A 14,400-nucleotide genomic window follows, 5' to 3' on the forward strand; every position below is an offset into this window, starting at 1 on the left:
ATGGTCGACTCAAGTGTATTTGAACTTTTAGGGGAATTACTTTTGGAAGATGCAAAAATGTATATATATATATATTGTTTTTAACCAGACAAGAGGATTAATTTAATTTAATTTAATTTGTACTTTTGTACATTTTATTTAATCTATATTTATTCTGTTCTGATCCATCCACTTTGTTTACCAAGAGTCCTGGTAAGGGATCCTGGTAGGGGGATTCATAATAAGAGTTTATCAGCCAGTAAAAACCAAACCACTCAATCCAAGAAATCCTCAACCACTAGTTACAGTATTTGGAAAGAATATGGTCATGTAGCTGAAAATGAAGTAAATGTCCAAAATATCATTTGTGTTTTTGGTTTAGTTGACTTGTTAATAAAATTTAAAATGGTGTAACATTTTTAGACTCTATTAACGTCATGTTTGAGTGATGCTAGCTTCAAGTGCTGCCACCATCAGTCACTCTATGGTCACACCGGAGGGACATGAATTCTGCTTTGACCTCAAAAACTGTATTCTCAAGATGTCGATTCAGAAACTTCAGAGATCAAAAACATACGCAGCAATCAAGTAGTCTTTCTGTGCCAGGAAAACCTTGTCTCCACCCTCAACTCATCACGTGTGTTTCCTCCTGAACAACTATGTGTGTTATGTGTACAAGTGTTTTATTCTTTTATTCTCATTGCAAATATATATTTAATATATAATATATATTTATTTAAGACTCTATTTTACTTCCATCAAAGCTCTATGAACTAGAAACAGAGTTGATTGTGATGAATGTTATTCCTCCTTGCCTGTGTTGTTGTCATTGACTAAACTACATTATTAAATACATTTCATACATAAATGAATCTATATCTTCATTTGTTGACTAAAATGATATATGCAATTAATTCAAACAAAGTAAGAACAAAATGTTTTAATAATATTTACGTTTATAACGATTTCCTCATCACTAAATGATGAAAATGGTCTCACTAAAAAGGCAAGAACCAGAAAAGCACTCAGTGAGCACATACCTCCACCATGCTGTTCCTTTACACTCTTTTTTAATTAATATTTTACCCAATTTAATACCTTATCCCTTGTGCAGTCTCTGGTTAAAAGTGAAGAACCTCCATCCCTGAATATGTATTTCTGGAAGCCAGGCAGGTCATTCACCTTGACCCACAGACAGCACAAAGGGATATCCCAAACACATTTGTTTTCAGGCCTTCGGGTCACCTTGACCCTGAGATAACACAAGGGTTGATAAAAATGGGCAAATATGACTGATTTAGTGATGTGATCCAAAACATGAATTATGAATAATCTGCATCATATCCTGTTAACAGACAAAGGGGTTAGAGATGTCAGAGTAGAACATGTAGAAACATGTATGTTTTAAACAGCTAACAAGTTTATAATGCATTTATTATAGTAGTGACTCTAAATAAATGATCTCAACGCTTTTGTTTATATATATATATTGTGATTTTTTTTTAAATTCTGCCTTTAAATGTATACTTTTATGAAATGTTCATAAATTTTTTTTATTTGCATAGTTAATTTTAATTTACGTTATTTTTCCATCATACTTCGACTCTTTAATTGTTGGTGTTGAGGCCCCCTCACAACAGTTACAGTATATAATGTGGCCCCTGAGAAAAATGTAATTGACCGCCCTTGCTTTTATAGTACAGTCCCTAAAATTTTTGAAAGGCCAATTGTTGCTTTAGATATTTCCTTGATGACATAAATAGATATTTAATACAACTATATGTTAAATAAAAGATTTATTTATGTATTTATCTGATCAAACTTCTCAAAATTCTACTGGTAAAAGTGGGAGGTGGCTGGCACCAGATGACCCTAAGCCAAGACATTGATCTTTGTAAAGATCAAGTTAAAAATAGTCAAAACATAAACAAATATATATCTCTTTGATGAGGTGGAAGCTGCAGGAGTGCGTGTCGTTGTGACAACTAGGAGAACACTAAAAACTCGCGCGCGCACACGCACGGCACACGGCGCTGACGCGTCCATCACTATCACGGGTATGCGGGTTATTTCTCGGCGGGTGAACAACAGAATTCATTCGATTTTTGGACGATAAGAAGTCGGCGCCTCTCGACTCCCGAGTGACCGTGAGCGGAGTTATATGAGGCGCAGCTGAACACACTCGCTTCAACAAGTGGGACAGAAGGATCTTTGTAAAGACACGCAGTTTTCTGAGGAGTTTTTTTTTTTTGGGAGAAACTCACGAGGCAAAACTTTTTTTTTTACTTTTTAATGTTTAAAAGTGAAGTTGGGTTTTAGATCACCATGAGAGGAACAGTTGTTCCACTGCTGTGGATCGTTTGTGTTTTTGGGATTACCTGCGTGACAAGTCAAGTTTCGAACGCTAAAGTTCTGAGAGGAAACATCAGGAGAGACGGTAAGTCATGAATAACACACATACTAACCTACATACAAGCAAAAAAGGTCAACAACTCTTTAGTTCACAACAAATCGTATTTGATCTATCATTTTAAACTTCTTAAAACATCTTTTTATACTGATAGTTACATTACATTTAAAGGAATAATCCAAAAGTTCAGTTGAAAACATAATATATCACACAGCAGTGCAGCCAGCCGTGCATAAATAAAAACATGTTTAAATCATTTTAAAACTACATTATTATAAATATATTAAAGCTGAATATGACACTTTAAGTATGGAGCTCCATTCTTGATCAAGTGAAATTGAGCATGTGCCAAATGTGCAAAGAATGTGACAACATGCCAAGAGTTATCTCATGCGGAACTTCAAAATAAAAGCACCTATATCTTTGACAGTGCAACATTGACAACTTCCCACTAGACACATTGTTAGCAGACAAGACTTTGTGTTGTTTACACTTGATTTATGTGATTATTATCTTTTGTGACATTTAAAAAGCTTTATTTTTACAATTTCAATTTTTTTAAATTTTACTTTAAATAATTTTCAAAATTGAATTGGTTCAGAAAAAAAACATTAAAAAAAATGACAAATCTCATAAGTTATACAAAGTTTACAGTTTTTAGTTTATTTTAGTTTTCTTATATAAAAGATTTTGAATTTGTTTTATACTTGCCCGCCACCATAGCTGCTACTTTAGAACTCTTTTGCTGACATTCCGGCTGTTTGTACAGTATTTTCAAATGTGGGAGTGATGTGCCCTTTAATTTACCATTACCATTTAATTTAAAACACAAATGATAAAGATGATGGCGAAAGCAAAATGTATGTCCTCTTATGAGGTCATTGAGTAATGTTTGGACTAGCGTCAAATAAAAAACACATTTTTCTTTACTTTTTTGACTTTAAGAACATTTTGTCTTTGTCAACTCTGTTTCTCTAAACCCAGGGGCTGAACTTGATGAGTAAAACAATCATTCATGATGACAAACTGCTCAATAATTAATCATTTTGATATTTTCTCCGAAAATCATGTATCGTGATGAGCTGCCAGCTTGTATTTGTTCAACAAATCTTCCTGTAACATGCATAAAAAATGCAGTATTAGTTATTGTTACTTATCAAGTGTCAACAAAAATGCCAACATCAATTCTTCATCAGTTGACTTCATTTATGCATTTGTCCTAAAGGCACTTCACACACGATGAGCCTCAAAGATACAATCCAGTAGGACGAAAATAGCACCACGTAGTGCTTCGGTTTATTTGTAGGAAAATATCTTGTCGGCCAAATACAAGGTAATAATGAGATGTAGTAGTAGTTTAAAGCTGCTGTGGTGGAGGTTTAATAGAATCTTAATGTCGAGTGTATATGTTGAATTATTCAGCTGCCAGGGTCACGACAATGAGATGGTTTGACACCGTCATGTTGAGGAAGTTGAGCAGCCCTTCATTTTAATTCTCCCGACACCCTTGTCAAGCACCGTTAATATTCAGAATTCCACACCACAAAATCTGTTCAGTTTTCCTGTTGTACTGAGACGCAAACTGTCTAACACGTCTATATGAGTGGGAAACAGACTGGTAAAGCCTTTGTATTTTCACTTTTTATGATTTTTACTTGTGAAATCTGTTTAGTTTTCAATATAAACATAAATGTATTTTTCAAGTTAATTTGTTGTTCTTTAGAATAAGAGTCGAATTTTGTTGACATTATTAGCATTTGATTTGTTTGTTTTGCGGTTGATTTCTGAGTATAGTCTGAGATAAAAATCACATGTTGCTCCGCATGAGTTGCTGTCTAAGAGCGATGTATTGGTCACCAGTTAGACAAAATGTTTGTCTATTCTTGATCTATATCCAATATTTATTTCATATGTTGATCCATTGACTCAAAATATAATGGTAAAATAAAATATAGAATTTAGGGTTTTTATCCTAGAATATCTTGCTTTAAACTCAGAGAATTATGAAGTATTATATGATTGTGTTGTATCTGGTTGCAATAATTAAAAACTCAATAAAAAAACAAAAACATTTCATTCCTAAAAAGAAGTGCTTAAAGCATGTATGAATCTGTGGATGGGTGGATGGGTGGATGGATGGAAGAGAGGGAGGGAGGGAGGGAGAGAGGGTGGGAGGGAGGGATGAATGGATTAATTGATAGATGGCTGGATGAGTTTGTGCACATATGGATGAATTAATGAATGAGTGGGTAAATGTGTATTTAGATGGAATGATGAATGGCTTAATTTGGGGATAAGTGGATGGATGGATGGATGGATGTATTACATATTGAATGGGTATATGTTTTTTTGGATGGAGGGGTGGATGGATGGATGGATGGATTAATTAATTGATGGATGGGTAGATGAGTATGTGCACGTTGGATGAATTAATGGATGAACGGATGGAAATAAACCTTGTGATTCCTACAACAACCAGCTCATGCAAGAGAAGAGAATCGATGTCATTAATATCAGATCATCAAACCGTGTGAGTCCTTCCATTGTTCATGAGAAGTTATTGATTTCAATTGATCCGTCGCAGTGAACAGAATAAAAAACAGCACATTAGAGAGAAGGCTATATCACGCATTTTATCAACTCAATCCCATCAGAAGTGTGCCCATGATGCATAAGAGGCCGATATATGTGGTGTTTGTTGCTAGGATATACGAATAAAAATGTCCTCTAGCAACAATAAACAACAAACATTTACTTCAATTCCATGCTTCATCCGCCTCCTCGTCTTCTCCAATAGGTGTGTGTTTGTCTTCTCTCCTTCCTCACAGTCACATCTTATCAGTCTGCACCATACTGTGTATCATTCCATCTCCTCTTTTCTACTCTCAGTCATTATCATCTCCCATCTGTTTTTGCTCTTTTTAATCAAAAAACATTTACCCCGTCAGCTCTCTGAGCAAATATAGTGTGGAAAACCAAACTGGGCACTCTACACCGTATTTCACAGAATATTCACATGTGACTTTAAGACACAAACTTAAAACTTGTCAATGCATTATCAAGATGATGTCTAGGCTTTGGGTGGACATATTAGAAGAGTATTGTTTAAAAAAGAGGCAGAAACACACAGTGGTCACAAAGTTACAAACCCTCCACCAGCATCATGTTTGTGATTTGGGATTTAACAAATATTCAAAACTATAGCTGGAAATTCTCGAAATTAAAATGTTGCAACGTCTAAACAAATGCTTAAAAGGAGATTTCAAATTTAGAATAAATGTACTAGCATACATACATGAAAACACACAACTGTGATATGTATAGATCACAGAAGCATCATATGTATCACTATAAACAAACAATTTCCTATTGTGGTGATTATCGTCCACGTAAACATAAAAAAATGTTTTTTTAAGTAAATATAAAATAAAATAACAATAATCATAATAATAACCATTAATACAGAACATACATTATAATTTTGACTTTTGACTTCAACATTAAAAAATCGGACTAAATTGTGTGTAAGTTGCACTAGACGATGTGTGTTGACAAAAGAATTGTTTGACAAAACACATGTAGAATCAAGACAAAAGGGGAAGATATATTACGGTGAGTAAAACTCAAAAACTGGATTCATAAATGCAATTAATTATTTTTCGAAAACTTGAGTAGTCATTTCTTTTATTTTTTTTTAACTCAAGAGTCTTTCATAGTTATGACAATGTTGCTTATTTAAACATTCTGAGCTTGGATATCTCCTTCAAGCTTGAAAAAAGCCCCAAAATTGTTTTGATGTAGAAAGCATAAAATATGCAGGAATTGGAAGTGAGGTTATTGGAATCCATGAGTCACTCACAGGAGAGCCGACATTGAACCCAGACACCCACCCATGGTGACGCACACACCAACCAAAAACAATTACAGGATCTCCCTTTCCAGGGAATCCCGCTGCAGACGTACACACTCAACTCTGTGCCAGCGTGACTCCACCCCTGATGTTTTGCCAGACGGACTCCTTCCTCCCTTGCACAGAAGGGTGGCGACAGTTTGGAAGTCCTGACAGAAGAGGGAGTCTTCAGGCTTTGACTGATAGGGAGCATATTTTGGGAGGTATGGGCAGTAAAAGTTGAGAGGAAGGATTAGGAGAGTTGAAGGAGACAGAAGGGGAGGAAAAGGAAAAGGTGTGGGGACAGAGATATGACAATTTAAAAAACCTGCACCATCACTTTCCTGCTTCAAAGTGGAGATAATAGGAGCGTTGGGAAGCCGAACTGACAAAGTCTTATAAAAAGAAGTGGAAGGACGTTGGGGATGATAGCGGTCTGGTGTTTTGGAGACGGACGGTCATAATCATGGTTCTAAGAGCGTCTGATAAATACTGGGCCAAGAGGGAGGGGCTTGCATGGATTTGACTGCTGAGATAAGGATGATGATGATAAGGTGTAGTTAAACATGAAATCATCAAACATGTAATAAATCTCTCATCTTATCTCTAATCTGCAATTTCCACCCAATAAACCCTTAATTTCCCAAAGGACTGTTACCAATGGATTTTTATAAGCCATCTGTATCTATCTCTATTTAACTGTATTTATCTATATCTATCTGTATATATCTATAGTTATCTGTATATATCTATCTTTATATATCTATAGTTATCTGTATATATCTATATCTATCTGTATCTATCTCTATCTATCTGTATCCATCTGTATCCATCTGTATCCATCTATATCTATCTATATCTACCTATATACAACTTTATCTATCTATCTATCTATCTATCTATCTATCTATCTATCTATCTATCTATCTATCTATCTATCTATCTATCTATCTATCTATCTATCTATCTATCTATCTATCTATCTATCTATCTATCTATCTATCTATATCTATCTGTATCTATCTTTATCTATCTATATCTATCTATATCTACCTATATCTATCTGTATCTATCCATCTATCTTTATCTATCTATATCTATCTGTATCTATCTATCTGTATCTGTCTGTATCTATTTATATCTAACTGTGCCTATCTATATCTATCTGTCTATATATATCCATCTATATCTATCTGTATCTATCTATATGTAACTGTGCCTATCTATATCTATCTGTATATATCTATCCATCTATATCTATCTGTATCTATCTATCTATATCTATCTGTATCTATCTATATCTAACTGTGCCTATCTATATACATCTATCCATTTATATCTAACTGTGCCTATCTATATCTATATATCTATCCATCTATATCTAACTGTGCCTATCTATAGCCAACTGTATCTATCTATAGCCAACTGTATCTATCTATAGCCAACTGTTTTTATCTATAGCTAACTGTGTCTATATACAGTACATCTATCTTTATATATCTATCTAACTGTATCTATCTATATATAACTGTGTCTATCTATATCTATCCATCTATCCGCCATCTATCTATATCTAACTGTGTCTATCTATATCTATCCATCTATCCACCATCAATATATCTATCTATCTATCTATCTATCTATCTATCTATCTATCTATCTATCTATCTATCTATCTATCTATCTATCTATCTATCTATCTATCTATCTATCTATCTATCTATCTATCTATCTATCTATCTATCTATCTATCTATCTATCTATCTATCTATCTATCTATCTATCTATCTATCTATCTATCTATCTATCTATCTATCTATCTATCTATCTATCTATCTATCTATCTATCCATCTATCTATCTATCTATCTATCCATCTATCTATCTATCTATCTATCTATCTATCTATCTATCTATCTATCTATCTATCTATCTATCTATCTATCTATCTATCTATCTATATCCTCTGAACACTGTCGTCAGTGAGCAGAGATCAGCATTTCTGTATTGCTGTGTGCTGGCTGGAAAACTATTTCCCAAAGGAGACCTCAAGAGGGATCAATAAAGTTTAATCTATCTATCTATCTATCTATCTATCTATCTATCTATCTATCTATCTATCTATCTATCTATCTATCTATCTATCTATCTATCTATCTATCTATCTATCTATCTATCTATCTATATCTGTATCTATCTATATCGATCTATATCTATCTATATCTATCTGTATCCATCTGTATCCATCTATATCTATCTATATCGATCTGTATCTATCTATATCGATCTGTATCTATCTATATCCATCTGTATCTATCTATATCCATCTGTATCTATCTATATCTATCTGTATCTATCTATATCCATCTGTATCTATCTATATCTATCTATATCTATCTGTATCTATCTATATCGATCTATATAGATCTGTATCTATCTATATCTATCTGTATCTAACTGTATCTATCTGTATCTATCTTTATCTATCTATATCCATCTGTATTTATCTATATCTATCTGTATCTATCTATATCCATCTGTATCTATCTATATCCATCTGTATCTATCTATATCCATCTGTATCTATCTATATCTATCTGTATCTATCTATATCCATCTGTATCTATCTATATCCATCTGTATCAATCTGTATCAATCTATATCTATCTGAATCTATCTGTATCAATCTATATCGATCTATATCGATCTGTATCTAACTATATCTATCTGTATCTAACTGTATCTATCCGTATCAATCTATATCTATCTGAATCTATCTGTATCAATCTTTATCTATCTGAATCTATCTATATCTATCTATCAGTATCTATGTCTATATCTATCTATGTCTATATCTATCTGTATCTATCGCTAAGTAGGTAAATATCTAAATATATCTATCTGTATCTACCTATGTCTATCTATATCTATCGCTAAGTAGGTAAATATCTAAATATATCTATCTGTATCTATCTATATCTATCGCTAAGTAGGTAAATATCTAAATATATCTATCTGTATCTGTCTATGTCGATCTATATCTATCGCTAAGTAGGTAAATATCTAAATATATCTATCTGTATCTATCTATGTCTATCTATATCTATCGCTAAGTAGGTAAATATCTAAATATATCTATCTGTATCTACCTACCGACCTACCTACCTAGCTTAGTCATTTGGTTGGTATTCAAAATAGAATATTTTAGCTATTTTATGCTCTGGCACATTATCATACATTGATCTTATTTGATACAATTGTAGAATATCTTCACAAAAATATATTTTGGCTACATTAGACGGGTATGATCTATTTGCAAAATTGTGAATATTAATAATAAAAGTGATGAATTTAACTAAGAAGCAATAAACAATTTGGGGAAGTGTGGTGAGCTGGTTTTGAAATTAAACAAAGCCTTATTTTTAAGATGAAGATAACATTAAAGAAAATTGCAACAATATATTTAGTTGGTTTTGAAAATAATCATGACTAAGAAGTGACATCATCATCACTCTTCACTGCCTGTGCCCTCTCCAGTGTTTTCTGAAATCTTATCTTAAATCTCTTATAGTGCAGTTCAGACCAGATTCAGAAGATTTTTTGTAATGACAACAACTCTTGCTCGTTCTACACGCACCAAGGTCGTTGGTTTCTGGAAAAAACAACAACTTGCCTCTTAAAAATCACCTTAAGAAGGGTCAATCTCTTGGGGGCAGGTCTAAAGTTGTTGGTAATTCAAAATGGCAGAATCCAGATCCATTAGAGGCAAAGTCAGCTCAATGCACTTCAGTCTATTCCCGTTTTTTTGATTTCATATTTTCAGATGTCGTTATATAATCTAGAATCTGATTGAATAATGTCCTACCATTTGTCATTTCAATTTTTCTCAAGAAATGTGTCAAAACTGTGACGGTTTCATCCTTTGCTCTGATATTTTAGCTTGACAGTTTGTCAAAGCGTAATAGCACCTCACACAATTATTTTTTTTGTCCAAAAACTATTAGTATTATTCTGAATATATGTTGGCAAAAATCCTTTAATTTTCTCAAAAATGTACAATGCATCCCCCTTATGTATTCATTCTGGTTGTACTCACTGACTTTGACACAATTTTACGTGGTACACCGCACTCTGCTACAATGTTTTAGTACGACTTTTGTAAGGTACGAAGCTGCACTGGATGACTGTGTAGTATGATCGCACGACGCATCTAATGTACCTTATCAGATGTGACTTGTGTATGAAAATAGACCCTTTCATTGACATTGGCCTTCTATTCCATTTTTTTTATATTCCAAAATGTGTTTTATATTACGAAGTAATAAATATAAAGCTTTTGTAACAAATGGTTGAAGATCTTTAATCATTTCTCCTCACAGCAACGTGAATAAAAGATCACGTGACGACGTTCAGCTTGAGGTAAGGGTAGAAGTTTGGTTGGGGGAAAAATCAAAGGTGGAATATGAGATAAGACGTATAAATTAAATAGAGCCATCAGTGAGAGAAAATGTATCTGTGAAAAGCGAGTGGTAAGACCTGCAGATGAAAGACAAGAATGCCCATGATGCCTCAGAAATAAATCCAGAGTGCGAAATGAAAGTGAGCCATGGATGACTGGAAACATTCCTCACTGGATGGTAGAAGAAAAAAAGGAATTAATGAGACGGACTGGAGATCAGAAGCGGAGTAAAAGTGAAAGAGATGAGCAAAGTTAGAAGCAGTCTTTGGAAATATTGTGTTGTCAGCGTTGCAAAAAACAGCTGACACACAGGTAGAGCAAAGGGTGATGAAAAATAAGGAAATTGTGACGATTATGTGAGGAGACAGACCAAAGGTGTGAAAGAGAAACGAAGGCTTGGGTTGGTGGCACAGTAACAGACAGAAGGATGTAGCTGAGTATGCCACATAAGCAGTCAGTGGAAGAACAAAGGACTGAGAGATGAAGGGCCAAAGAATGAGGGAAAGACTTTATGAACACAATGAGGCACACAGCAGCCCCGGAAAAGTCAGAAAGTCGAATGCATAACAAGAGAGGATCATACGTGTGAGAGTACGGAGGATTAACGTTTGCTGAGCTTCACCCACAGGAATCACTCTGTTTCACTCAAAGCTCTAATGCTGAAATCCAAAATCTCCAGATCCATGAAACTCCCAGACGCTGTCTACATTACTCTGCCAATAATTACAGCAGCAGATTGATGTATTGATACTTTGTGTTGTTTATCCACAGTGGAAATAGTAGGATGTGTGTTTCCGTAAAAAAAACTGCCAAAATTGTGGAATATTTTTATAAAAATATATTTTGGATACATTAGACGGGTACGATCTATTTGCAGAATTCTGAATATTATCAATAAAAGTGATGAATTTAACTAAGATGCAATAAACAATTTAGAGAAATGCGGTGCGCTCGTTTTGAAATTAAACATAGCCTTATTAGATAGAAAATAGAAAGAAATAGAAAATTGCAACAATACATTAAGTTGGTTTTGAAAATGATCATGACTAAGAAGTCACATCATTATCACTCTTCACTGCCTGTGTCCTCTCCTGCGTGATCGTGAATTGTATCTGAATCCTCTTATAGTGCAGTTCAGACCAGATTCAGAAGAACTTTTGTAATGACAACAACTCTTGCTCGTGCTACACCCACCAAGGAGGTTGTTGGTTTCTGGTAAAAAAAAAAAAACAACTTGCCTCTTAAAAGTCACCTTAAGAAGGGTCAATCTCTTGGGGACAGGTCTAAAGTTATTGGTAAGTCAAAATGTCAGAATGCAGATTCAATCAGCTCAATGCACTTCACTCTATTCCGTTTTTTCTTCCTTTATATGTGCGGACGTCGCTGTATAATCTAGACCGATTGATTAATGTGCTTCCATTTGTCATTTAGATTCTTCTCAAGAAATGTGTCAAAGCTGTGACAGTCTAATCCTTTAACTCTAATATTTTAGCTTGACAGGTTGTCACACATTATAGCACCTCTATATTTTCTTGTCCAAAAAACTATTAGTACTATTGTGTATACAGTATATGTTGGATAGGCATGTATATACTGTATATGCATACACACACGTTAAGTGCCGAAGACAACTACTTAATTGATAAAATCCTGAATGTAATAAGATGTTTTAGATGGTAGTGAATATAGCATTATCTTCTCTGAACTTTACTTTGTTTATCTTTTAAATTATCCTCAAAATAACGAATGACCTTTTAAACATTCACTGTCAGGGTATTTCTGGCTTTTTTTTTTGCCACACATTTCTTTCTCTCTACTTCTGTTATTAATTGATGTTCACTCATGCCTACACTACCCTCACACCTTTGTGGCAGAATGACGCTCCCTTGGTGTGAATCGGAAAACTCAGAAAACACACACACACACACACACACACACACACACACACACACACACGAGTCACCTGCCTGTTATAGATGTTGTTGATCATTGTAGAAATGCTGCGTCAATAGGACACTGTGTCCGTCAGGAGTGTGCGTGATAAGGTTAAATCCTGTGATTTAAAGATCCACTTTGTCTGCAAGATAACTGTTGTAGCTCTTGATTGTCAACCTGTATCGATATGTACATAAATGGAGCATTACTGATGGAGAGGAAGACTGTTTATTTCCCAAGAGATGACCCGCTGTCTTCCGTTATACTTCTTTGAGGTTAAACATGGCTCCTAAAATAGGATTGGTTTCTATTTTATCTAAGTTGATTGGATCGTTCAGACATGGGATTAGTGATAAAAGTTGGTAATAGAACAACACCTCCTTGATAACTTCTCATCTAGCCGATCCAATGAAATCTTTTAGCGCTCCGACTTAATAGGCAGAGCGGCCCATTGGTTAATTTTCTTGTGAGGAGGGCCTTCCAATCAGCTTGAACTTAACTAGCATTGCTATCAGTGACCGTGTAGTGTCAATAAAGTTGTAAATGTACTTTTACAAACAGAATAAATACAAAAGTTCAACGACAAATATCAGAATCTTGTATTGCCACCGTAGTAAACACAATTAAAGAATATAAAAATTAAATGTTACAAATAGAATTAAAATAGATGAATTAAAAAAAAATACTATACATTTAAATAAAAAAAGAGACACTACCATAAAATGGTATATAAATAAATAATGAATGAAAATAAAATGCACTAAATTTAATTAAACAATATTCAAGATCCGGACAGAAGACGGATAATAATAAAATGAAATTATTGACATAAAATATATAACCACATGTCAGTGTTAACCCAGGGATAGGCTTAAATAATGTGACTTATTAACCTACTTGTGTCACGATTCACTTTAAAAAAGAATCATAAATATGTGATGTAAGAGCAGATTTTTTATTCTTTTTTATCATCAGTCTTGTCTCACAGTGATCTGACTGTACATGATGCAAGTCTGCTCCACCTGAGGGGATGCTGCTGCTCTTAAACCCGCCTTTTCTCGGTGATTATCTTCCCAGCATCTCCTTGTCATGGAACGAGAGATGTCAGGTCATTAAAGTTGACAATCATTTCCACCCTGGTCTGTTGACAAGCTCCACCGGTCGCAACACAGAGAAGAGAGCAGCATTCAAGTTGTAAATATTCCATCTCAGTGTTCAGCTGTCAGACCTGCTGCTGCACCTGAGCGTCTGCTGTCACTCCTGCTCATAACAGCGTTTAACAAGCCGTGCCTCCAACCAGGCTTCCAGAGTCTCAAAATGACTGTTGTTACTTCCTCGTTTGCCCGTCTCTGCCAAGCTTGGCCTGGCATGTCAAAACAAAAGACACTTTGACGGGGACTCATTCAGATTTTCAACTAAACTTTTGGTCATTTTAAAATCCCTCTCATTGTTCCACCGTTGTGCTTTTTATTTGATCAATATATTACACTGTTAGTTGGGATTGAAGTGCAACATTACTCCTAAAAATACCCAGAAAATGTGAAAGTGAAAAAAAACAACTTGTTTAAGCACTTTGTGACCCTGGTCCAGAAAAGCGTTCTATAAATATAAATGACTTACTTACTTAATAACATGCTTATGAATACTATATATATATATATATATATATATATATATATATATACATATATTTTTGCTAACTTACTTGCAACTTTGACAATAAAGTTCT

At 34.2% G+C, this 14,400-nt stretch overlaps 1 protein-coding gene across 1 annotated transcript in view; it reads left to right on the forward strand.

The window, feature by feature from the left end:
* Window positions 1-1,955: 1,955 nt before the first annotated feature.
* The window catches only part of pdgfd (platelet derived growth factor d), a 58,533-nt gene continuing 46,088 nt past the window's right edge, over window positions 1,956-14,400 (forward strand). The window contains exon 1 of the mRNA XM_087796452.1: window positions 1,956-2,416. Coding sequence (XP_087652578.1) covers window positions 2,305-2,416 — 112 coding nt within the window. The 5' untranslated portion in view covers window positions 1,956-2,304. The remainder of the gene's footprint in view (window positions 2,417-14,400) is intronic.

Source organism: Callionymus lyra, chromosome 7 (genome assembly GCF_982586985.1).
Source record: "Callionymus lyra chromosome 7, fCalLyr1.hap1.1, whole genome shotgun sequence".
NCBI classification, from domain to species: domain Eukaryota; kingdom Metazoa; phylum Chordata; class Actinopteri; order Syngnathiformes; family Callionymidae; genus Callionymus; species Callionymus lyra.